The sequence below is a fragment of the Strongylocentrotus purpuratus genome, unplaced genomic scaffold, assembly GCF_000002235.5.
Source record: "Strongylocentrotus purpuratus isolate Spur 01 unplaced genomic scaffold, Spur_5.0 spur5_scaffold_15, whole genome shotgun sequence".
NCBI lineage: Eukaryota > Metazoa > Echinodermata > Echinoidea > Camarodonta > Strongylocentrotidae > Strongylocentrotus > Strongylocentrotus purpuratus.
Window position 1 is genome coordinate 17,322,426 of NW_022145600.1, and position 25,689 is coordinate 17,348,114.

Here is a 25,689-nt window from a genome sequence, read left to right on the forward strand (position 1 = left end):
CATGTATGAAAGAAAAATTTCTTTGAGGGAATATAATTTTGTTTTTAGTACAGAGCAAATGGGAGGGGATTTGCTCTAACTCTCAATGACCTGTTCCTCTCATTTTCCTGCTTCCATTAAAACCAAGCTAATATCAGGGAAGACTTCCCCTTTAAATGGGGTTCGTTTAAAGGAATATGTTAACAACCCCAGTCATGCCGGTCAGACTGATGGGCTAGTCCATGCCCCATATTTTACTCAAGGCAAGGGAGTATTTAGGGGGGGGGGGGGTGTTTTACAATTTTAAAGACACCTTTTATCTGTGTTTTATCTATGACCCCCTGCATCCCTGCCCCCCCCCCCCCCCAGTAAAAGTAAACAAAGTATAACACATTTACTGTACCCCATGATTTCAATTCATGAGTTGATAGCTATACTATAGCTGGAATTAGACTAAATATTTGGGAATAGCAAAAGTATCTATGTTTATGATGTATATACTTGGTATCATTAGGGACAGGGAGACTGCACATCCAATGTAGTCTTAATATTGTATTATTATTTTGATACTGTAGAGAGAGCCTTGAGCAGTCTTTTAGAATGGATATGTGCACTTTATAAGTTGACATTATTATTATTATTAGCTTATACTTTCCCCCTGTTTTTCTTACTCTCAGCATATTTCTATTTCTATTAATACCTGTAATAACATTAATATAAGTACACAATGTATATTGAAATATTAATTTTTATATTACTGTTTATTTTCCTCCTTGTCGTCTTTCATTTCTTTTCAAACCTTTTAATCCTTACCTTCATATTATCTTCTCTCACTGACTTTCTATTTCATACTCTTTCTATCTTTCCATTTCATGCTTTCTCTATATCTCTCTTTCTATCCTCTTCTCTATTTCACTCTTTCTTTCTCTCTTTCCTCTTTTCTATTTCACTCTTTCTCTCTCTCACTCTCCCTCTCTCTTGCTCGTTATCTTATTCTCTCTCTTTTCTTGTATGGTCCCTCTCTTGCACCCTTTTGATCTACTGCAGGGCTTTTGTACGACCCCAACAGATCGTTTTTTGATGGCCCGAGCTCGTCTCTCACAACGTTAATGCCCAACATAACTGCGATAAGTCCAGACAGCTAGAGATTAAACATCTGTAATAAATTCTAAAATCCTGCCATGTTTTATTTGTTTTCTTGTTTCTAACGGTAGAAATACTCTTGCCAGAGTGTGCATTGATGTGTTTATGTAGATACTTGTCATTCTAACTGTTTATCTTCTGGATGATTGTATAGTGTGTTATACAATAGGCCTGTCTTCATCAGCTCGAGATTGCCAAATATCCAGCTATTTGAAATATCTCGATCGCAAATTATCCAGCTAATTTGTGTCTTCATCAGTCCGAAGTTGCAATTAGTGGGATATTCATGAGATAGTCATCCCAACATATATCTTGGGCTAGTTTGCAAAATATCCCGCTATTTGTCCAGTGCGTCTTCACCAGCCCGAAGACTTGCACTATGCGTGAAAGCTGAGCAAAATATCTCAAGCTAATTTCTCTAGCTCGAGTTTCAAGTTTCAATGTCAAATCTCGAGCTGATAAAGACGCGATTTATAACTTCTGGATTATTTCCCAAATCAGAAATAGCAGGCTATTTGGCATTCTCAAGATGATGAGGACAGACCTAATGTAACATGTGAAGGACTTACTAGATGTGGTGGTGAAAGTATCTTTTCAAATTTTGAATTATCAAAAATGTAGTAAACGGGAACAATTGTACATTATCATGTTTTGGAATCTTCGAAATGAGAATAAATTGCCTGAAAATTTTGCGGGAAATTACAAAGAATGAAAAGCAGATGATGCATATATAAGTATGTGATAATGTGGCATCAGAATTCATTCCAAAGCTGTAAAATCCTCTTAATCAAATTTTAAATATGCAAGCTTCTTAAGGTATTCCTTTTTGTGGAACATGACTCTTTGATATTGTGTCATTACAAAAACGAGGAAAACACCTCTTATATAATGTTTTACCATTACCTGAACTCCACCTCATCCTTATGCAACTTACTGTTGGTATGGAATATAAAAGACATGTTCCATTTGTTTTAAATGTCTCCTCATACCTCAGTTATTCCTACTTTATGAATGTATTTGTTGTATATTTTAACGCTATATTATTATTATTATTATTAGCATACTACGACTTATTTATATCATTGTACTATTATTATTTCTGAATTGTATAACAAAGGAGAATCGGTGTTGGTGAAACTTTATTTAGTTTTCAACTTGTCAATTGGTTTCATGGTTCTGTAAAATGCATCCATTTGAATCTTGAAAAGATCAGAAAATGAATAAGGTACAAGTCTGTAGTAAAGTTCGGATCCAATTATTGACTGCTGGTTAGAAAGATATTTGAATATTTAATATTCTGATTTTTGAATTTCATGTTCATGAACTGATTACTGTAGGTTGTTTTTGTCTATATAGGAATGGTTTCGATGTCGCTAATGATTCAATTTTTAATTTCAATCACGAACCTAGTCGGAGGATAATTATTAGACATTTATTTTTAAAAGAAAATTATCCAGAAAGACCAGAATTGATGTGATTGCTGCCAGAAAATGTAGATTAATGTGTATTTTACCAATACTGCAGTAGTATTTTTTGGTGACACTGCTGTTGTACTAGAAATGACAAACTCCATACACAAGGTGAGTAAAGCCTGTCTAAAAAATGGATCAATGAATATTTCCTAAAAGTTAAGTATTATTCAGTTGTATTTTCAGGATTAGCAAAACAATGACGTAAATGTGTGGTACAATTCAGAATTATACTTGTGAATGGTAAGAGTTTGTGTGTTTCTTCACTTTCTTGTCAGTATTTCCTAATAGTATGGTAGACATAAGTCAGAGAAAATATATGAATATGTACATTGAATAGAATAACATTATATTAATGTATATTTTGTAAATAATGCACTGGATATTGATTTTTACTCTTACTGTTAATGTTTTTTGAATATTTAAATGTATTGTTTAATGTGTCAATATAGATTTGATTATAACATTGAATATTTGTTTCATGTTGTTACAAATGTAGACGTATGACAGGCTACGTCATTAACATTTACATTTTATAACCATGTGTATCAAAGTGTGTGTCTGATGCACAAAAATTAGATAGATGTGGAAAATATAGTGTTAAAAGTAGTCATGATGATTTGTAATAAATGTTTCATGTAATTCATTATTTTGTAAATGGTTGATTAAGAGATGTTTGATAAACCAATCTGAATGAATTCCTTTTCCTCCTTGTTACACCTTCACAAACATGACACACTTAACAAAAATAAAGTTGGGTAAAAAAAATGCCCCTAGGAAAGACATTATGTGTGGGCAGCTTCTTCCTAACTAGACTAAATATTATCTAGAACATTTCAAATCATGCCTCAAACGCGTACCTGTTTCAATAAATATGCAAATATTGACTTTGTAGGAGGAGACTTTGAATGTTTTTTTTTAACAAAAATATAGCAATCTATAAATGCTATGAGTCATCACCATTCTGTACCGAAAGTAAATAAATATTGGACCATTTAATACTCATGGAGGTATTGTTTTAATTTTATTTTATTCATGTCTGCTTAAAAAAGCAGGGCAGGTCATTCAGTTAAAAAAAACTGCTTTACAATGGCACCCTGCTGCAACATACAAAATACATAGTACAGCAACAACAACAAAAGAAGAAAAATGTTTTGCATGAAATACTAGAAAATATCAACGTACAAATAATTCATCATCAATAGTGATCTGTCAGTTTATGACAGGTTCAGTGACCCATTCAAAATTCTATATCAAGTGTCTCTCCAAGTTCCTCGGTCTTGAGCCAACCGTTTCATCGTCTCATACCCCGTCGCTCCACATTACGAGGTCTTCCCCTCTTCTTCTTTCCATGAATACGACCTTCTATGACTCGGAGCATCAAGCCCTCATCATGTCGTATTATGTGTCCAAACCATTTATTCCGTCTCTCTCTAATTAGTGAAATGTATACACAATATAATTGCGAGAGTTACAAAAGAAAGGAATAAACTGAACAGGTAATATAGGATAACAACCATGTGATTATAACACATTTAAAACTACTTGACATTTCTTTTTAAAGATTGAAAAAGAGCTAGGAGCTTGTCTTGACATCTTTTGGGAGTATACAAAGAGGGAGCTATAAAAGTAATTTTTTTTTTTGGGGGGGGGGGGGTTAGGGAATCGATAGAGGCGGCTTAAAGAATAACGGGTAGAGTAGTGGGTTTAGCGTATGTTGACCTAATATTCCATGTACAATGGAACTGTTTGTATGCGAGGACACAATACTGATACTTAATTCCTTGTTCAACAGAATTTCAACTAAGACTAGTTAAAAGATAAAAAGATGTATACCAATCAGCTTTTAAAACAAACTTGCATATCTATTTTGTATCTTCTGAATCTTTGTTAGATTTTGTTTTTAAGCATCCTGCCCATGCTGTACAGCAGTAATCGATAAAGGGTAACGTAACAGAGTAACCCAGTTTAACAAGAATTTAATTAGTTACCCAATATTTTTATTAAAATACCCAACTCTTGATTTGACACATATGCACCAGCATGTTAGAATTTTTATATCAGTATTTTGAAAAGTGTTTAGTCATGAAAACAAGAGAAACACCCGTTGCCTTTAGTCTGCGTGTTGGTTTGTTGGAAGGTCCTTTTTACCAAGTCAATCTCTATCATGTTGCTGATAAACCATTTCCTTGTTTATTTTTATTTTATTAATAAATCTCATAGGAATATCGAGAAATTCCCTTTTAGATTTCCTAATCTTCTTCAATACTTGCACCATTTGGAGATGTTGATTAATATTATTTACAAGGGCATTATTGCCATGTCATGCAGCCCCCCTCCAACGCAGTGTTATTTAGGGTACGCGTATGCTTGTTCCCCTTTCCCCCTTTGAAAGCACCCCTATCTCCGGTGTGAAAGTCAATACGGGCCGCGAAAAAGTACCCCCTTACCGGAGATTTTGGAAACAGGCATGCTGAACTTCCAACCCCGGAGTGGGGGGGGGGGGGGGAGGCACGTAGGGCAGCCATCTGCAAGGGTTTTATTTTACTATATTTTCTTACAAACTTTAATACTCCCGAATTTATTCTAATATAAAATGTTTGTAGTACACTTCATATACATGTACATCTTCAATTGAAATAAAAAGGAAACAATGAGTCGGCAAATAACTTGACTCTTCTCTCATTGTTTGTCGTTTAAGAGTGTGTTACACATTTTGACCGTAGATGATGCAAAGTATGAAAGAAAATTTGAGCACAAAATAACATCCTGTAACTTTCGTTTAGGGATAAACCCCAAAATTAATTTTAAAAATACACAACGACCATACCTGAGAGTTGACGGTCCAATTAAGGACAACAAATAAAATAACTGTCGCTAACGAAACTATTGTTCCGTTCACATGCAATTAAAACAGACCCAAAACATTCTACGGAAAACTACCTCCAGGAAAACTACCTCCACCATAACATGCAACATGTGTCATTCAAAGAAAATGGATATTGATATCCCAGACGGATCCGGGAGTTTCGTTGTTGCTGTTTTTTGTTGTAATGGCAATCAGTCAAGAAGTGACTATGATCACCAACGCCTTCCCTTTTAATATTAATTTCCCTCTTTATCTTTTTTCTCTCTTTTTAAAAATATATAATGTGGATGACAGTATAACAAATTATAGGCTTATCTCTCCTTTTTCTCTTCTTCCGATCCTATCTTTTAATGTTAATAACCCAAACAAGGAATTAAAATGAAAAGAAAACAAGAGGGACATGAGCCACATTCCATCCATTCTAAACCCGATCTGGCATATCTATTAAAGAAAGAAAGAAACTACCACCTTTTATAACATCCGGCGGCTACTTCGGACTTTTCCTTGTCGAAAAGTTTTCAGACTTTTTTCCCAACCCCTTCTGACAAAGGATCTCGGACCCGTCATCGGAAGTACATTTAGTGAGCCTATTGGGGGAAACCCCTCATTGCACAGTGCAGTGGATCTGATGAGTTGCTGTGCGAAAGGTATTCTAATTACCGGTTCGAAACACGTGAAAAGGACTTTTCGTAAAAGTTGTCTCCTTGTTTTCATTTTTGTGCATTATAATTTATGTTGCTTAGTAGCAGAGAAAAAATGTAGTGAAGGAAAGTTGGTATTATTCGTCATGGGGTCCTTTTTGTTGAAACAATGATATTTATCACAAGTTGTTTGTCGTTTTGTAGCGTTGGAGATGAATTCGTGAAAGTCGCAATCGGTTGCAAATTTCTGCTTCTTGATAAAACCTACATTTAAAATTTTCAGTAGTTTGCGATTATTTATTTATACATCGATTTTTTGGCAAAATCCTTATGTGCCTGGGAGAAAATTGAAGGCGACCCATTACAACCAAAAAAAAAAAAAATAAGAGTAAAAGAAGAAAAAAGCTTAAGGTTAAAAGTATACATGAACTTCATTCCTAACGTTTGCATTAATTAAGTTGGGTAAGAAAATAAACATCTTGGCCCGAATTCACAGAGAATCCGGGCCCTTATGTTCGTATTCACGTTCTCGAAACACGTGAAAAGGACTTTTCGTAAAAGTTGTCTCATTGTTTTCATTTTTTGTGCATTATTTATTAATGTTGCTTAGTAGCAAAGAAAAATATTATGTGAAGAAAAGTTGGAGTGTGTCGTAATATAGTGATTCAAAAGTTTTGGTTTTTTTTTAATTTATTTTTTTTAGTTGGTATTATTCGTCATGGGGTCCTTTTTGTCGCAACAATGATATTTATCACAAGTTGTTTGTCGTTTTGTAGCGTTGGAGATGAATTCGTGAAAGTCACAATCGGGCGCAAATTTCTGCTTCTTGATAAAACCTACATTTAAAATTTTCAGCAGTTTGCGATTAATTTTGTACTATTTTTGTTTGCACTTGTTGACAGTTTACAGTTGACTCGAAATATTTATTCTCGCGCATGGTGGTGCATATCTTCTTCTGAAAAGGATAAATGCCTTTTACCAAATATTCCAAGAAAAAGTCTTTTCGCAGATAAATAGTTATAAATCAATTTTTTTGCAAAACCCTTATGAGACAGGGAGAAAATTGAAAGCGACCTATTACAAATAAAGAACAAAAAATAAGAGTAAAAGAAGAAAAAAGCTCAAGGTTTTAAGTATCAATGAGCTTCATTCCTAACGTTTGCATTAATTAAGTTGGGTAAGAAAATAAACATCTTGGCCCGAATTCACAGAGGAGGTTTGTCGACAAACCTATACATAAACCTAGGTTTGTCGACAAGCCTCCTTTGAGAATTCGGGCCCTTATGTTCGTATTCACGTACTTTACCTATATGTTTAGGATTAATTTTGTTTGTATAATAATCCACACATGCCCCAGGGCAATAAGGTGTCGTGCAATTGTGATTCATTCACTTGCCTCTCAATCCAGGGGTTGAGGGTTCGAATCCCAACCCGGTGCTAACGTCCATTGATAAGATAATTACCCTCACAAGCCACACCACTCGGGTGTAATTAGGTACCCGATATACCAGAGCGCTATATATTTTGGCCGCCGGCTATGACTGGTAATTTTATCATTATTATTATTGGGCGTAAAAATATATTCTGCTGAAATAATAGTAATTTTGCCCCATAAAAGATACTTTAGAAAATATTCGGGCAAGGAGGTAGTAATATGGTGAATTGCTCTGCTGTGACACTCTCAGATTAAAAGATTATTATTCGGGACGTTCTAAGTTGAAACGATGCTTTTGGTGTTCCTTTGTTTCTATCATCTAAGTGGAGTTGACAAACGCACATTCGGATGAATTACCCACGTTTTTGTTTGTTAAAGATGTATATGTACATTTCACCTATTCTTTGTTTGTTTGTTCGTTTTCCTTTCTTTATGCTTGCTGTACAGAACATGAAATACGTTGGATATTTATATTTCTTCTTGTCCCCAAAATTCAAAAAGTACGCCTTCTGGATAATACGTGTACATTATTCTTTACAGTGTCCACAAAATCTATCATGTATGACTGCAAGTCTGCAACGTTTCTTTGTATGCATAATGATTATCCGGTATTTTTTTGGTGGAAATAATATGATAGGCCCCCCACAATATATATGGTTCGTTCATCATGTTCAGTACAATATAACTTTCCATGAAGAATCTTATAGTCGGGTCTTAATATTATGGTTCGTTACCACGATTAAATATTTATATGAAGAAAAAAAGTGAGAGCGAAACGACACAAATGATGCAGCACATAGCTAAAGGTTCTATATGGCAATTACTGAAGGATTGGGTTATCTCCCCCCCCCCCCTCTCCATTTCCTTCCCCAATTCAACATAGTGTATTATGCATACGGGGCTTCTTGTAAGTGGGAAAATTATACGCGGTTATAATGTACAATATTATTGTGTTAACCCTTTGCTAACAGGAACCTGGTGGTCCCCATGCTAAGCCTATGGGACCTATACAATTCAGAAGTCAACGGGTCAAGTGGTGATCGTTCACTTATAAATAGCATTACTTAATATACATGTATTGATATTGTGTAGAGAGAACATGGATATCGATATCGTTTATACCGTGCTTTTGTAAATTTTTACGCAAATTGTATCAATAAATGTATAAGAGAGTGATCCACGTTATTATTTCATGACTATTGCATGAAGGGATTGGAATACTTTGTGTTCTTGTGTTGTCGTTGATGGGTGCGTGGATGTTTGTGGAGTTGTGAATCGTGCTATCAATGAAGATCTAGCAAAAATTAAATTTTGCTCTGCCAACAACTCAAATGCTCCGTGCATTATTTCATCAAAGAGTAAAAGGTTGGGGTTAGGGTTAGGGTTAGGAGTCAGAGGTTTATAGGTATAGGTACAGTGTTTGGTCCAGGGTTGAAGTTAGGAATTTGGTTAGTGTATGAAATTACCGCGGATCAATTGTGGCAGGGGCAAGTATATAGTACCACCGTGTCATGATGGGTGTCATGATTTCATCTTTACGTACGCAGAAAAATGAGAGAAACGGAAGAGCGAAAGTGTGAAATAAATCGGACCAATTATAAGAAAGTAATGAGTATTTGATATACTTTTGAGATTACTAAATCTAACGAAATTCAAAATGGCAATTTGTTCAGTGGATTATGAGGTCTGCATGGATATCTCTCCTGTTTGTCGCCGAGTACAAAAATATCATAAATTGGGATGAAATTGATAACTTGTCACATTTGGTTTATGAAATACTACCACTTACTTCCCCGTCGTCATGGAAATCATAACGTGCAGTCGTATGGAAACAACATCTGAAAATAAATTGGTTTATTCGTTTATTTATCAATACATTCTCTTAACAGTATAGTTTTGTTTAGTTCCAATATCAGCAGAGTTGCTTCACAAGAAATTCCTTACGGTAAATGCAAAGATATGTTACATTATCCATTAGACTCACCAGTGATAAAGTGGCTTGAATTTAACCGAAACAGTAACACAAAGTCCGACGCATAAGAAATGATGCGATATCGGTTTCATAAAACACATCATATTTTTCTAACTAATATTACAATCGATCTAGAGGAAGCAATATAAGAGTTAAGTTGAAGTCATAATCTAATACAACACAATACAATGCAATACAATACAACACAGTACAGCAAGGACAATATACTAAAACAATACACAGTGGCGGATCCCCGGGCCCCCCTCACCTGGCCCCAAAAATAGTTATTAAAGATGGTAACGTTAATTTTACCTCTTACAAAAATTAAAAAATAATTTTTTGTTGTTGTTGGTCATAGGGAGGGGGGGGGGGGGTTGTTGAGTAAAAGAAAAATAGAGTTCCATACCCCCCTCCCGTCGAACCAACAAAAATAGTGCTCACCCCCCCCCCCCCCCCCCCCCCCCCCCCCGCTTATTCGGCCTATCGGCTGAGTCTCCTCGTCGCCGACCGGATCGGCCCCTTAATACACTACAATACAATATTGAAACTCATATAGCGCTCCTAGATTAATTTCAGTGCTTTACAAACATAACTGTTACAACAAAAATACGCAAACAGAGGACAACAAATTCATACTTCTTTCTGACTTCAAGGACATACAACAATTGCTTTAATGGTTGAAAAGAATGGTTTTCAGGGACTTTTGGAATACAGAAAGAGGCAGTAAAGTCCTGATAAACGGCGAACAAATGTTATCCTTTTTCATATCGACCATGACTCGGTAAAAAAAATTAAAAGGTGAAAAGTTGAATTCTTAAAAGCACAGGATAGAAGCCAGTCTATATTGCTATGGGGAAGAAAAACAAAAACAAACAAAATCGCGACAAAGCGATCGTCAACTCTGAGAAGAGGGGAAATATAATTGCCGGGGCCAGCGAAATCTTGTCTAGGCCGGGAGGCGTTATTTTTTTCGGCGGCACAGATTGGGGTTAGGTGCGTGTTGAGCCTATGGGAAAGTTTAGGGTTAGGGTTAGGGTTAAATCAAGGCCTCTAAAAAAAAAAAAGCCCCAATCTGTGCCGCAGAAGAAAATAACGCGGCCGGGAGGGGGAGGGGGGAATCAATGTCGGTTCATACCTACTCTTTCCCTCCCCCTCACACACACACACACACGCGCACGCACGCACACACGCACACACGCACACATGCACGCACGCGCGCACACACACACACACACGCACACGCATACACACACACACACACACACGCACACACACATCGAATACACATATTTCGCATATTTGCAGTTTAAAAACTTTGTATTCTAGCGACTTCTTTTGTAATTGTTATTCATCCTTTTGAGACAATTTTAGGGCTCGGAAGATTTGCTGTTTAGAGCGCGTTCAATCACAAAGGAAAATGGTAGTCTGATCTTAATGCCCCGCTACACTAACTATAGCTACTTGCGCCTTCTATATAGCAAACAATGTCTAATCGGTGACCATTGGTCCCCCATAGTCCCCTTTTCCCAATGTTAATTAAGAGCTGTTTTGATGAGATAACTACCTGTCAGTGACCATGCAGGGAGGTCTAATCCCTTCTGGCCAAACTAGTGCAGACAGGCTTTAAAATCCACAATCTTTTGTACAGAAATCGTAAAATCGCATTTTATACCCATTTTTTTCTTCTTCGGCCCCTCTACTAATTCCAAAGATAGGTGCCACCTCCTTGAACTGCCAGCCATGCTATAGATCATATTGGGAGCGTACATTGTCTTGCACTTGTAAAACATGGGAAAATCTCTATCTTTGTAATACATTCACCTTCTATATTTAAGTACTATAGTTTGCGAGGAAGCGAAGCGACCGAGCAAGAAAAAGTTCCATTTGTAATGGTGACACTTCATTGAAGAACACTTCTTAAAAATGTTAGTAGTGTGTTGAAGCCTTTCCTCAATATCTCTCTCTCTCTCTCTCTCTCTATATATATATATATATATATATTATATTTGCATTCAATTTTTCAAAATTTCCTGGACCATCCCTACCCTGGATCACCGCCTTTGATCGTCCAAATAGACTGATAGATTGAATTTTTATTGAAATATAATATATCTATTTCCTTGTGAAAACGGAGGTATTGACATTTGTAGAGATTCCTTGTAAGTAGACTGTTACTACTATTCCTGTGTTGTGGTCAATCCGGACATTGTGAGTGTCTTGTAATGATACTAATAATAATTGATTAATTTCTTTTTTTAAAGATTTGCGTAATGAGCTATTACTGTATGTAAGCTGTCTCGTAGGGGAAATGTAAAACATGAGTTTCTGATCTCATTGAGACCTATAGTCAGACTTTCAACAATCAATGTTAGTGTAAATTGAATTATCTACAATGTTAATAACATATTAAACGGTAGGCTTATAGGCAGATGTTACTAAGTTTCATGCTGGTTATGGTGCATAATAGTGACCAGATTTAAAGCCCATCTGTACTAGTTTACAGGAGGGATTAGACCACCCTGCAAGGTCACTGACAGGTGGTTATCTCATCAAATCAGCTCTCACTGAACATATGAAAAAGAGGATCACTGGGGGACCAATGGTCACCTATTAGGCATTGTTCGCTATCTAGAGGGGGCAAGTAGCTGTAAGTAGTGCAGTGGGGCTTTAATAAAACTTTTATCGTTTCTTTAATTACGCTTTTGTAAAACGCCAGTATGTATGTTTATACTGTCGTATAGATGGGCACTCAATATGTCTTTATATGGCGTCATAATAAGTTGCAGTCACTAGTCTTATTTCACTTTCCGCCTCCAATCCGTCCTTTAACTATTACTCTCCAATCATGCATCCTTCTCTCTCTCTCTCTCTCTCTCTCTCTCTTTCTATTTTTGATTTTCTCACTTCCTACTAAACGAATTGTGCATTTCCTATTGTAAACTTCTGCTGCTTACCGACGTATTAAATACTCATGAAATAATTAAATTTGTTTAGAAACAACCATCCCTTTCCCATGTTTCAGGTAACCTTAGATGTAAGAGTAATTACACCTATACCTGCTATTCATGTTTTTGATAAAACATCAATGTGATTAGAGAATTACCCATGACTCTACTTTTAAAAACATGCAGGGAAATTCTAGAAAAATAATAATTATTGGGTATGTTGTTGTAAATGTTCGTCTTTTATTTTCCTGTGTTCTGAATACGCGTCTTGATTAAAAGCATTATTAAATTTGGTTCCACATTATCCATTCATTATTCGAAAAACCATTTCCCCAAAAGCCGATATAAAAGAATTTTGATTGAAGTGCAGATTTATTTTCTTGTGAGAAAGATTAATGATGTAATTTTCTTTTTAAATGGTCGGTTGCTATTCCGGTAAAAAAAAAAGACTGGAGGCTACATACGGATATTCAATTTTATCCGTGAGAAAATTTGTAAATATTGCAATATGAAAACCGAATACTTTTCTTTTCAAAAACATAATTATTCATCCTTAATTTGAAATAAAGGAGTGAAATGTGTAATTTCAATATCTTAGGTGAATCCCAGTAACTGAACACAAAGTTATATGCTACTAGGATTGTTTTAGTGATTGTTTCAAATCTTTCTCAAGCTATGAAAGACAGAAAGAGTGATTAATAATGCCCACGAAGTAAAATATGAACACCCGATGAAGGGCCTTTTTGAGAAACTTTTACCATTACAAATTAAAGTCTACCAACGATAGTTGAATACATGTTTTTGTTTTTTAATTGAACATCAATCGTATGATAACTTTGTATTAATTGATGTTCATTGTAACGTTGTTAACTTAAAATTAATTAGAGGTTAATTGAAAAATTGAAACAACAGTTGTACTTTAACAACTTTAAATATAAACATGTAAATCTTCACAAATTGCATCGCAAAAGTTATGTAAACAAGTTTTTACAAAAGTACCTCGAGATTTACGTAATCAGCAATGTAATATTTTTGCAAAACCCCCTTATTGTTTATGCTCGATTGGTCATCTATATAAATTAGATTTTTATCAGATTTTATATATTTCGCACGTCGTATTGAATTTCCAGGTAAAGCAAACTCGAAATGAATACACAATAGAAGAAAATTCTGTTTGAAATTTAATTGAACTGTATTATCAATCTCTTTTTTTATTTTTTATTGTATATATATATATATAATAAAACAAAAACTTAAGCTTCTATGTTCTGCTGTTTTTCAGCGCATTATTTTTTTAATACTTGGTTAATAAGCAAATAACTACCGTTGGTGAAGGTGATGGGACAAACTATCACTTCCGAGGCGATCTGGATGTAGCTATCTTTCCGAAGCGAAGCTGAGGAAAGATAGCGTATACATTCTGATCGACGAGGAAGTGATAGTTTGCCATCGCCTGAAACCAAAAGGTGATTATTTGCTTTATATTCCACATCTAAAAACAATATAACTACAACAAGAAAAGGACGTGTATGCATCTACATGAAAGACACCAGGCCCAAATGAAATTCACACCAAAAAGGTTAAAAGTTTAACCCAACCCCTTTAGGGTACGGTGCGCGCATGTGTTTGCTTTAATTGCGCTCATTGGTAATGCGCGCTTAATTATTTTAGTGCGCTTTTGGATAATCTTCAGTGAAAGTGCGTTGCCCTTTGTAGATAGTACCTCTATCTTCAGTAAAAGTTCGTTGCCCTTTGTAGATAGTAGTACTATCTACAAAGGGCAACGAACTTTTTGCTTCTCCCATCAATGATGGGCGAACTATCTTTGATCACGTGATTTACTTATGACCAATCGTAGAGCAAGATTCTTAGTATGTGGAATATAATAGTATCTATCTCATTGTCTTGTGACTATCTTTCTCTGTCTCGCATCTCCATGGGTCTCTTGATAGTTCTCTCTCTCGCCTCTACGTGTGTGTGTGTGCGTGTGTGTGTGCGTGTGTGTTTCCCTCTTTTTCCTCTCTACACTCCCATCTCTCTCTCCTCCCATCACTCTCTCTCTCTCTCTTTCTATCTCATCTTCTCTCACTAAAAAAAAAAATACCTTTGCACTTCCTTGTAAACTTCCTTCTTTCGCTGGTAGTACAGGATACTCATGAAAGAAATAACTGTTTCGATCGTCTTCTGGCACGCAATAATCTATTCTCTTCTCGTATCCCTGCTCCCACATATTTACATATTTCTTATCCCCACCTTAAAGGCCCACTGCACTACTTGTAGCTACTTGCGCCCTCTATATAACAAACACTGCCTAATCGGTGACCACTGGTCCCCCATGATCCTCTTTTTCTTATGTTAATTGAGAGCTGAGTTGATGAGATAACCACCTGTCCAGTGAACTTGCAGGGCGCTCTTATCCCTCCTGTAAACTATGGCAGATAAGCTTTAAAGGGCCTGAACAGCCATTTTGCTTTTCAATCTCCATTACCAATGAATGAGGCTGTGGCGGATTTAATTTTGTTAGTATTTTAGAAAAAAAGCAGGGGGGAGCAGAAGGGACACAGTTCCTCAAAATCAGTGACAAGTATTACGTTTATACCTATTAGTAGGATAAAAAGGGAAACTTTGCATGTATTGAGATTTTTCGCCTGTGTTTAAAAGAAGGGGCCACCTTCTGTCATGGGTCATGCCCTAATTGGAATTCTTTTGGCGGTGCTTTTTCCATTCCATACTAACCTGAACACACCCAGTCCCACCGTCTCGACCTTATCTATTATGCAATCTGTTTGATATCCTCTTCAGAAATTAGGCCTACAGCCCGAAGTATCAGGTGAAGAGTGCAAACATTCTCCTAATTAACGAGCTTGTACATAGGCGTGTACATAATATGAGTGGAAGGTGGGATTCTTTTAATGACCAAATCTTCTTTGAGTTTCTAAATAGATAGATAAATGGTATTTATTGATTTATTTTCATGTATCGCAGTTACAAATAACTGAATTGCACATGAATAAAACATTGATGGAAAAGACAAGTATACATTTCAAGAGATATCAGACTACAATCTACATAATTATGAAGAGTGTCTACATGTTTACTGTATACCATTAATCTTATACAATATTACAATTTAAAAATTTGAGTTAAAAAAGAAAGAGAGAGATGACAAGATTCAGAGAGATGTGAACACAGGAGAGTGAGAGAGAGAGAGAGAGAGAGAGAGGGGGGGGGGGCACTGAAGGGGGACAGATTGAAAGAAAGGGAAAATGGGCTCTTGACAGCGATTATGTACATACTGATAAAATACGATGATACATTACAAACAAAAATGAATATTAAGGTGAACACCAGAAATATATAAATATGCATTTGTATACTTCATTTCATAAAATAATACATTGAATAACTGTGTAATATAACAATCTCAGATTTGTGAATTAATAATATACTAAGGAATATAAACATGTAATACAAAAGGAGTTGGAGTTGAATATTCAAGTTTGGGCGAATATAGCCAATGGAAATAGTAACTAGATCTTCATGTGAAAGGCCGAACTTCCGCAAAGAACGGAGCATATTATATATGTTTGCAATCGCTCTTTTTTCAATATCTCAGATGTTTCTATATGTGTTATGTCTCTATCAAAACGGCAAATTACCTAATTCGTTATAGGTGAATCCGTGAAGAATTCAATGTCTTGTTTTTAATTTGCTTTATTCCAAGAAAAGATGTCACACAGGTGAAATTCTCTATATGGGCAAATGAGAAGGAAGAGAGAATACACGTCGGTATACGTAGGCGTTTGGCCTATGTTTACCGCTTTAACGTTACGCAATGATTTAAAAATGGGTATGTACAAAAATTCCTATAAAATAATGACCATTCCACATGATTATTGTCATTCACCGAGAGATAGCCATCAGTTGGACTGAATATTAACAAAAACCATCGAATTTTTTACAACATCTGACGGAGATTTCATTCAATATGTTTCGATTGATGATATTGGCGCTCACTGGTAGGTCTTTAATTTCAATGCTTCTAATTATCGGTTTAAATATACAGCCATACTATAGTTATACAGTAATGTATGTTTCTTCTTATTAGGTGCATTATTATTATGTCGGATAAGGAATAGATAATTATTGTGATCTGGTTATTTGCCTAATCTTCTCATGTTTTGAACAACGTACATTAGCTCCGAAATCGTATATTTTAAAGAGTTTGTCTCACGCCATTTTAACGATGTTATTGGTCTCCTCCTTCTGGAAACTCCAAGTCAATCGGAGTAATATTCTGTCTTTTGTCTTTTGTCTTTCACGATGGAAATTTTTCTCTTTCTTTAGTATTTACCAATTTCTTTTCTTCTTGTTGTTGTTCTAATTATTATCACCACCATTGCCTTTTCTTGACATCATTCTTTCAGTTGGGGAAGGAGTACAAATATCTGTGTGATATTTCTTTAGCCGATTTATTAATTACTTTATTTATTCATTTTTTTCTTTGACAAGCAGAGTGAAACTGTCTGCACATTGGCATATAAAGATCATTTGTTCCAAAAGTATAATAACCCACCACTGTACGAATACTGGAAAAGTGCTCATGAAAATGATGTAATCATTATTAGTTTGAAGGTTTGCATGGTGGTATGAACAATCGCGGAAGAGGTTTACGGTGTACCGTAAACCTCCTCCGCGATTATTAGTTTAATACCAATTTCATCAGCCAATCAAAAACAAGCTTTTCAGTTACGACATGAAGAAAGGCGTATTCTTAGTGGTCAAAACTGGATCAGTATCAACCAAATAGTAGCTCTTTGTGCGATAGCCTTTGATCTATTTTGTGTTTTATTTGTTTCACGTTTGCCAATGAGAGTTGTATAGCCATCGCAAATAATGGACTTTCAACTATGAAGCGAATTTTTAAAGATAAACTTGAGTTATGATTATGCGATTGCATTGTGATTGGAGGAAATGGAAAATGTTGATCACGTGAGCATTAGTAATCATCAAAATTAACACAGTCATGCTAAAGGTCACATGCACCTTGCACAAAAATGTGATAATGGGACTAAACATAGGTCTATATTCGGCAGGAAAGTGTGATCGAGTGATCGACAACCTTTAGCGGTTACTTAATGACTTCTAATATAAGGGCAAACGTCCGATCCAACTTTACTTGTTACACGTATTTTCTGTCTGTTTAAAGCGGCCGCCTTTGGAGTGAGTAGTGCTAACCCAGTTCCAAACGCATCTCTAGTCTCGACTATCTCAGAACAGACAAGGACGGAATTATGCGCCCTCTCTACATATATTCGTGCCTTGTCATTGAAAGAATCGGTCTTTAACCTAATGCTAGAATACGTAAGTTTTGCACTGTTTTATATACTTGATGTAGGTTTGGAAATGGCAAGTTCCAAGCACAGAAAAACCTTAAGTTAATGTAATATTCGTTTTGCCGGAAGTAATTTAAGAATGATTTTACCCGTGGAAAAGTCTGTATCACAGTATATTTATCAGGAATAACTTTCATAAATGTCTAAACAATTATCATATAATCCTGTGAATTTTCCAATTCAATAATATAACCTATGGGAAAATCTGTATCACCTTAATTGTTTGAGATGGGAAAAGAATAAATTAAAATTAACCAAGTTACAGTTTACATATTTTGAATATATTTTGTATATATTTTCCATTTGTATATTTCTTTTTTAAAATCTTCTCATATTCCATTATTTATTTTATATGTAAGGTAGTGATCTTTTTATGCAAACGTGGTATGAAATTGATATATTAAATTGTGCAATTCTCAGCAATTCAGGTATTTGACTGCTTTTTCCCTTATATAATTAATCTATTCAACTCAATTTGATTAACTATAATGATTATTTTTTAACACATTAAATACAGATATATATAGTGATAATATTCTACTACTACTATTAATAACGACGATGATAATAATAATAAAACTGAAAATAATTATAAAGATTATTGATAATAATGATTATTATTATTATTAATATTATTATCAGTATTATTATTATCATTATTAATAGTAGTAGTAGCAGTAGTAGAAGTAGTAGTAGAAGTATTAGTAGAAGTAGTAGTAGAAGTAGTAGAAGTATTAGTAGAAGTAGTAGTAGAAGTAGTAGTATAAATTGTAGTAGTAGTAGTAGTAGTAGTAGTAGTAGTAATAATAAGTATAATTACTATTACCATATACAAAACGACACACCTGTACTGTTTTATTTTTTTTGCACAGGAGAGCGATGGGCAACCAGCCAAAAACCAATCAGCTGAAGATGAGATTGTAGAGAAAGTAAAGGATGCATGCACAGTAAGCAATTCGTTGTCGTTGATCGGTGATGGGGTAAGAAAAACAAAACTTCACAGAAAATCAACTTAAAACAATTTCGTTAATAGCATTGCTTCATATTCAAGAATAATATCAACATTGCGTTGTTATTAATCCTGTATGAATTTTTACTTCCTTATGTTTCCAGTAGCATTATTTCTCTTGATTTTACGTGGTCATGTTTCCGCCAGTACCGTTATTAGAATAGTTATACGCTAACTATCACTATTTGCAACAGCTTTACTCCGACTCCCTTTTCCCTTTCTCTTCTTTTCCTTTTTTTAAATTTATTTTTTACTATTCTACTTTTTATTCTTACATATTTATAATGCATTGTTATAACAAGCATCCAACACAAGCATATATAAGCTTGTAGGAAGTAGTACGCCGTCTCCCCTGTATTAAAACTGTTGCTATATTAAATTGCTTATGTCATTATGTATGTATACTTTTTTTTTTAATGAGAAAAAAAAAACGGAAGAAATTAAAAGTTTCTTTTAATTGTCTTTAATTGAATATGACATGAAGACACTTAATTTGTGGTTTTAGTAGAGGGTTCAAGGGGAGTTTGATACAGAAGTGCATGTCTCCTGCGGGTTGGACTACTTGGATGGGGGGGGGGGGGGAGGAGCTCTCGCGTCTCCATTTATTTGTACACACACACTCTCTCTCTCTCTCTCTTTCTCTCTTCTTCTGATTTCGGTGGTGTGCGGCTTTATTTGTACTGCTTTTACCGTCTCTTCTTTTGTGGGGATTTATTATGAGTTTAAAGCTCAGCAAATTGTTTCTCTAAATTTGTCTATAAGGAGCAAATTTAATTTTGTAATACAATAATACGATAGCTTCTGCAGGGAGAGAGCTTTTGGAACAATTAAAGTTATTATAAAAAAAAAGGAAGGCAGAGAAAAGGCATATTAAAGGGTTTTTTTTGTTGTTGTTTTGTTTGGGGGGAGAGGCTTTGTAAAAATGTTATATCATCATTTAGCATCATTCATAAACATATGTATCTAATAAGACTCATGTATGTATCTCTGTGTGTGTGTGTGTATATATATATATATATATATATATATATATATATATGTTTATATATACATATATATTTCTGTACTTCATCTCAAGGCCAGATTGATACTAAATTATATTAAGCCTCTTCTTTACTTGACCAAAACACAGGAATATGCAGCTGCTCTTCGGCAAAACGAGTGCTCCCTAAAAACTTACGCCCGCCTCTTGGACACAGTCCTAGAAACAGAGCAAAATTTGTCGTTTAACGTCACATTGACAGGAAAGATCCTAGACGTGAAGACACATATACTCAATGTCTGTTCCTTGCTTTTTCAATGGGTGAGTAATTTCTATCCCTATAGAGAGAAAAATCGGGAAAACCCCAGGGCCCATATTCTCGAAAGCGGCCTTGTAGATAAAGATAAAGATAAACTTGAGTTCTGGTAAATATAGATAGTAAATTCTCACAGAATCCAACGAAACTGATTGTTCAAGATTACATATAAATGACATATGCAAAACAAGTTTGTTAGAAAATGTATATAGTGGCTGAGTAATGAGCATACTAGATTGATAAGGAAATCCAGGTAAGTAGGCCCGATACCTTGTGCTTATAGCAGAGGTCATTATGTGCAAATGGGAGTCGTGGTTTTTATCGAAGACAGTGGCGTAGACAGGTTCGTACACCTGGGGGGATGACTCAGGGGCGGATCTAGCTTTTTGCTAAGGGGGGGGGGGTTGACCAATAATGACGATGCGGAGCATCGTCCACGAGCCGCGAAGCGACGAGCCGATTTTTTTTTTGGGTGTTTATTTGAACCCCGTAAGTGATGTTTTCCTGGCATCTATTAACACAATGGAGACCATAAAAAGCAGTGCATGATAACGTCTTTTTAAATCAAGTAACAGTTAAATACACAGTTATATCCAGAGTTATCATGTGTTTGGTTAAGTTACCAGATGAGTTGAATATCTTCTCACAATATTTGCACTTGAAAGGGTTTCTCTCCAGCGTGCGTTCTTTTTTCTTTCTTTTTTTTTTTTTTTTCTTCCTTTTTCCCCCCTTTTTTTTTGGTTTGTTTTTTGGGCCGCCCAAGGGGGGGGGGTTTAAACCCCCTAACCCCCCCCCCCCGTAGATCCGCGCCTGTTTAATCTTGTGGTTATCTTGTGGTTTCCAAACCACAAGATAACCACAAAATACTTGTAAGATTTTCTTTTTTTTACCGTCTGAATTGGCTTTCACCGTGTGAATGCGGCTAATAACAATAAACACAATTACAATAATGAATAGGAATATTATTATCATCATCATAATTATTATTATTATTAATATTATAATTGTTATCATTATTATTATTACTATTATTATCATCATTATGACTTATTAAGTAAGCAAATATCATTCCCCAAAACCTGGGGGGGGGGGATGATTGTACATGCCATCCCCCCCACCTTGTGAGGTGGGGGGATGCATCCCCCTCATCCCCCCCCCCCCGTTGTCTACGCCCCTGATCGAAGATAATGCCCAGCGCTATAGCTCTCCTTAGAACTATAAGCTTAGAAAGATAACCGACAGTCTTATTCAAGACTACACCAACAGTTCTTTTCAGGACTACACACCCTCAAGAACTTGCCGAGAGTCCTTTTCAGGACTCCTCAATCCTCCCTCTCTTTCTCACATGGTACATCCGCAAGCCTACTGTATAATGCCCAGTAAGTTTTTTTTTTACTGCAGGATAAACAATCCAGAATATATCATAGCAATTTTCTCTCAAGATACGACTCCCATACCAGACCTTAAGATTAGCTTTAAAAAAAAAGGGAAACTGAGCGACGGATTTATCTGATTTGCAATTGAACTGTTCAAAGTTCACGACTTTATGGAATGCCATGTGTTGACCCTTACATTTCGTGTACTTTAAAACAGATCAGGGAGATGAGAATCGTACTAGTACATGGCATACATGGCCCCCCAAATTTCCACTGATCTTTTAAACATGGGGAGGTCCACTCACATTCTAGAATGATCATGTTGGATGTGCTCTGTGAATGGCTTTTGTTTTCCCCTCTTGAAAAGAATACTTCAACCGGTATACCCTGAAATGCACTGGGGCTTAAACAGATATTGATAACAAACCTTTATGAGCGTGTATCCAGTATTTTGTCTCAGTGGGTTTTCAAATGTTGTACAAATAACAATCTGCTCATGCGCAGATTGTATCTACCAAGCTTTATTATATAATGTAAACAAATTAAAAAAAACATAATTAAGTTGTCGTGGAAAGGAAATGGGGAGAAAAATTTCAAGGAGACGAATTTGTCTACTTTCATTTTACAGAATTCTAGCATTCTAAACTTATAATAATAATAATAATAGCCTAATAGTCCACTCCAAATTTTATTAAACCGAAACGGATATTCTTTTTGCCCAATTGATCGTGAGCCCGGCAGCCACTGAGCAGCGCCAGATCGACGTTGCTCTATCCCTTATCGTGGGGCTTGAGCCAGGCCTAAAATTTCAAGAATACAGAAGCTAATCTGTGACATCTTGTAAGAAAATAATGCACTGTATCGATATTGTCTTTGTTTCAAATGTAAGAATGCTTGTTTAAAATTTGCCTAGTACTTTGTATTATGATACATGTATTTTGTTGAAAATATACATAAATAAATAGGGGAAAAGAAATCGAATTAAACATATTAAATTTAAGTCTAGTCTTTAAATCCATTTTTCTTTGCTTAACCTACAGGTTGAAATCCTACAACCATCATTGCCGACTTCGACCCTTACGCCGACATCACCGACATCAACATCCTTCCCTTCATTATCAATGACTCAACCGCCTTCAAATAACTCCCATTTGGACTTGCCGGCCTTGGGCGAGTACGGCTTTGAGATCGTGGAAGCCTTAAAGACATACGTCGATTCGATTTTGATCAGGGATGTCTGTTTGGTAAAAAACAAAGGTAGACTAGTCATGACTGATAAGCGTCATTGTTTCTAATGGTTCCAAAAACACCTTGATAATTATTTTTATTATTGTATTTATTTGCACCATGAGGATAAATATATAAAGTCATATATTCGTGCATGCTTGTAAATCATGTATCACCGCCAATTCAGGTTACGTCATACCTTGATATTAGTTTGTATATCAAACTCATAGAAGAAAGAAAGTATTCCCGTGACCTAATTTTCAGGTTACTTTTTTACACCTTGTTAAATCCTTTCTTTTCATAAGTGCCTTTTGTTCTTGTTGTAGTATTTATATTGAGAAATTGTACGTTAAAGGAATGTTTAAATAATGATTAAATTAATAGTAAATTCAATTCATAAAATGTAGTTCTAGCAATTGATAGCAGTAACTTTGCCCCAAAATAGTTTTTTGTTTGTTTTGTCGGTGCCTACATTTTCTGGGATGGACTGTACAAGATTTTCGTACGCCTTGGAAACCCAAAGAGGAAAGTCAAATTTTAAAAATGTAATCATTGGCCAATCAGGACCTATTCGGTATAACCTACATTAGGTTTTCCACTATCATTACATCATTTATCAAACAAGGATGCAGATAAGAGTAACATAATACATTACATGTTTGTAGATAATATATCATATCAGTATTGTTATGAGGGCATTCAATGTGAATTCGATAGTCTCCACAAACCTTGTGTGTATAACGCGATTTTTAAATAGCATGTTATAATGCTTATCACGGGAGACAAACACATATTATTCCGCTTTCATTGATCGATCTCTCCCCATCTCTCCTTCTCGTTCTTCTATATTTTGTCACTCTATCGCTAAATGTCTTTTAACTCCATAAGTCCTGTATAACGTAACGTGTATAATGCTGAACCTTGGCATGTAAAGCACATTCAATTCGTAATAGCTTGTATCCATAAATTAAAGCGGATTAATCAAAACCTATTTGTTATGGATCCCCCAGTCTCAAGCTCTCTATAATGTACAAGTTGCTATAATTCTGTGGTAAAGTGAATGAATGAAATAATGTAGTCATACAACGAAAATTAGAATTCAAATGTATTCCATAAAGCGATTATGTTTTTTTTTTCTTTTCTCGGAATAATAGTAATATTATGGGATGAAGAGTTTGAATTTTGGCGCTCCATAAATCAGTAAATACTTTTGTTATTTAAACCTGGTCTACAGTTAATATTACAGTGATAATGAAAATATTATTCTGGGTTTAAATGGCGCTTAATACATCGATGATATCTCTGAGCGCTAGATATAGATACATGTATAATATTACCCTGGTCATCGGATTCAGGCTAGCCGGTACCCTACGTATTCAACATTCTCCACTCCTTCGGGATCATTCCAGGCAAGCACCATATTTTCAGACACTCACAATACTGAGCAAACTACAATGACTTCATGATGTAACTGAGTACCAATTAAACACCAGGGTGAAGGGTGGCAAATGTGAATTAATACCTTGCCAAAGGACATCCGTGCCATACAGGGATCCGAACCATCATTATGAAGTATCTACTATGTAGAGTACAATGTAATTGAATTTATTGAGCATTTACTTCGGATTAATCAAAAAAAATAATGTGGAGTCTCTGTCGCATGAAACACATTATGAAGACTTTCTCATTTATTTACCCATATTTATCTAAACTGTCGATATTCGAAGATCAGGCATAGATTTTACTGCAATGTTATCGTTCGATCTGTGCAATTAAGTTATATTATCATACATTTATATTATTGTGATTATATAATTACGATCATTTCTGTAAAATAACATGGTATACTTTTGTAAAATGTTCTCCCCCTAATATGACCAAGACTATGTTATGTTCAATATCACTATAATTTATTTGATTATGTTCAATCCTTGAAATAAACTTCTTCCTTTTTACAATATTGTAAAATTCTCTCGTCGTGATATTTTTTTAATGTGTTTTATTTCCACATTAACTGTACAGTATATAAACAGAATTGACAAAGTAACGCATATACAAGGTAACAAAACTTATAAATGTATGCGATAGATAGGTGGTAATAAAAAAAATAATGACGATTTTATACAAGTCATAAATACAAAGGATGCTAACTTAATTTACAGTAAAGAGGAGAAAACCTTGGAAGCAATAAGCGTGTGATTAAGGTTCCCTTGACATTTGTTACATATATACAACAAAGAAATACAAAAGAAGAATAAAAATGGGTGTGTAGTGTAGCCAACCAACAAGTGATGATAATAACGGTGGTCTCCAAAATGACCTTCTTAAGCATTTTCTTACAGAAGAAGAAGTTTACATTTCAAGTGATATCTAAGAGTACTTACATTGGGCAGGAAGAGTTCTCAGTTTGTGTAAGTGAAAATGGAAGACTGCCGGGTTGGATAATTATGAAGTTGTTGTTTCTTTTGGAATGTCTACGTAATGGCATGAGGAAATTCGTCAGAATTTAATTGAAACATAAAACAGCATAAAAAGCAATTGTACATGTCATTGACTTTTAATATTTTATTTTCTAAATATAAATCATAGTGTGGCTTAACCTATTAGTGTGGCAAATTATTCGTATGACGCGTTTTTGAAGTATCAATAATTTGTCCAACTGGTAATTAAACGAATTTCCCCATGCAAGTATGCCATAGTTAAGATAAGGCAAGATAAGCGTCGAGTACAAATTTTTCAAAATATACTTAGGAAACGACATGTTTAATTTATTGATTATTCCAATGTTCCTTGATAGTGTTTTGCTTAAATATAAGTTGTGTTCTTTCCAAGAGAGCTTATTTTCCATGATAAAACGAAGCAATTTTGACGTATCAACTAAGTTTATAACTGTTTTATTAATGTAAACACTGAAATAGAGTTGCTGAAGA

At 35.1% G+C, this 25,689-nt stretch overlaps 2 protein-coding genes across 2 annotated transcripts in view; both read left to right on the plus strand.

The window, feature by feature from the left end:
• Positions 1-3,598, plus strand: part of LOC580019 (solute carrier family 28 member 3) — a 41,862-nt gene extending 38,264 nt beyond the window's left edge. The window contains exon 11 of the mRNA XM_003724985.3: positions 1,027-3,598. Coding sequence (XP_003725033.2) covers positions 1,027-1,124 — 98 coding nt within the window. The 3' untranslated portion in view covers positions 1,125-3,598. The remainder of the gene's footprint in view (positions 1-1,026) is intronic.
• A 14,070-nt stretch (positions 3,599-17,668) lies between these two features.
• LOC115924277 lies at positions 17,669-22,941 on the plus strand. The gene is made up of 4 exons (XM_030986383.1): positions 17,669-17,817; positions 18,722-18,829; positions 19,991-20,161; positions 22,573-22,941. The coding sequence occupies exons 1-4, from the start codon at positions 17,806-17,808 to the stop codon at positions 22,825-22,827; spliced, it is 546 nt and encodes a 181-aa protein (XP_030842243.1). The 5' UTR covers positions 17,669-17,805; the 3' UTR covers positions 22,828-22,941.
• Positions 22,942-25,689: the final 2,748 nt, after the last annotated feature.

Bases quoted from the DNA above. Each gene is read 5' to 3' on its own strand.
- LOC115924277 (XM_030986383.1), top strand. The intron at 18,830-19,990 runs GTAAGAAAAACA...ACCAAAACACAG, and splicing joins TGTCGTTGATCGGTGATGGG to GAATATGCAGCTGCTCTTCG. The intron at 20,162-22,572 runs GTGAGTAATTTC...CTTAACCTACAG, and splicing joins GTTCCTTGCTTTTTCAATGG to GTTGAAATCCTACAACCATC.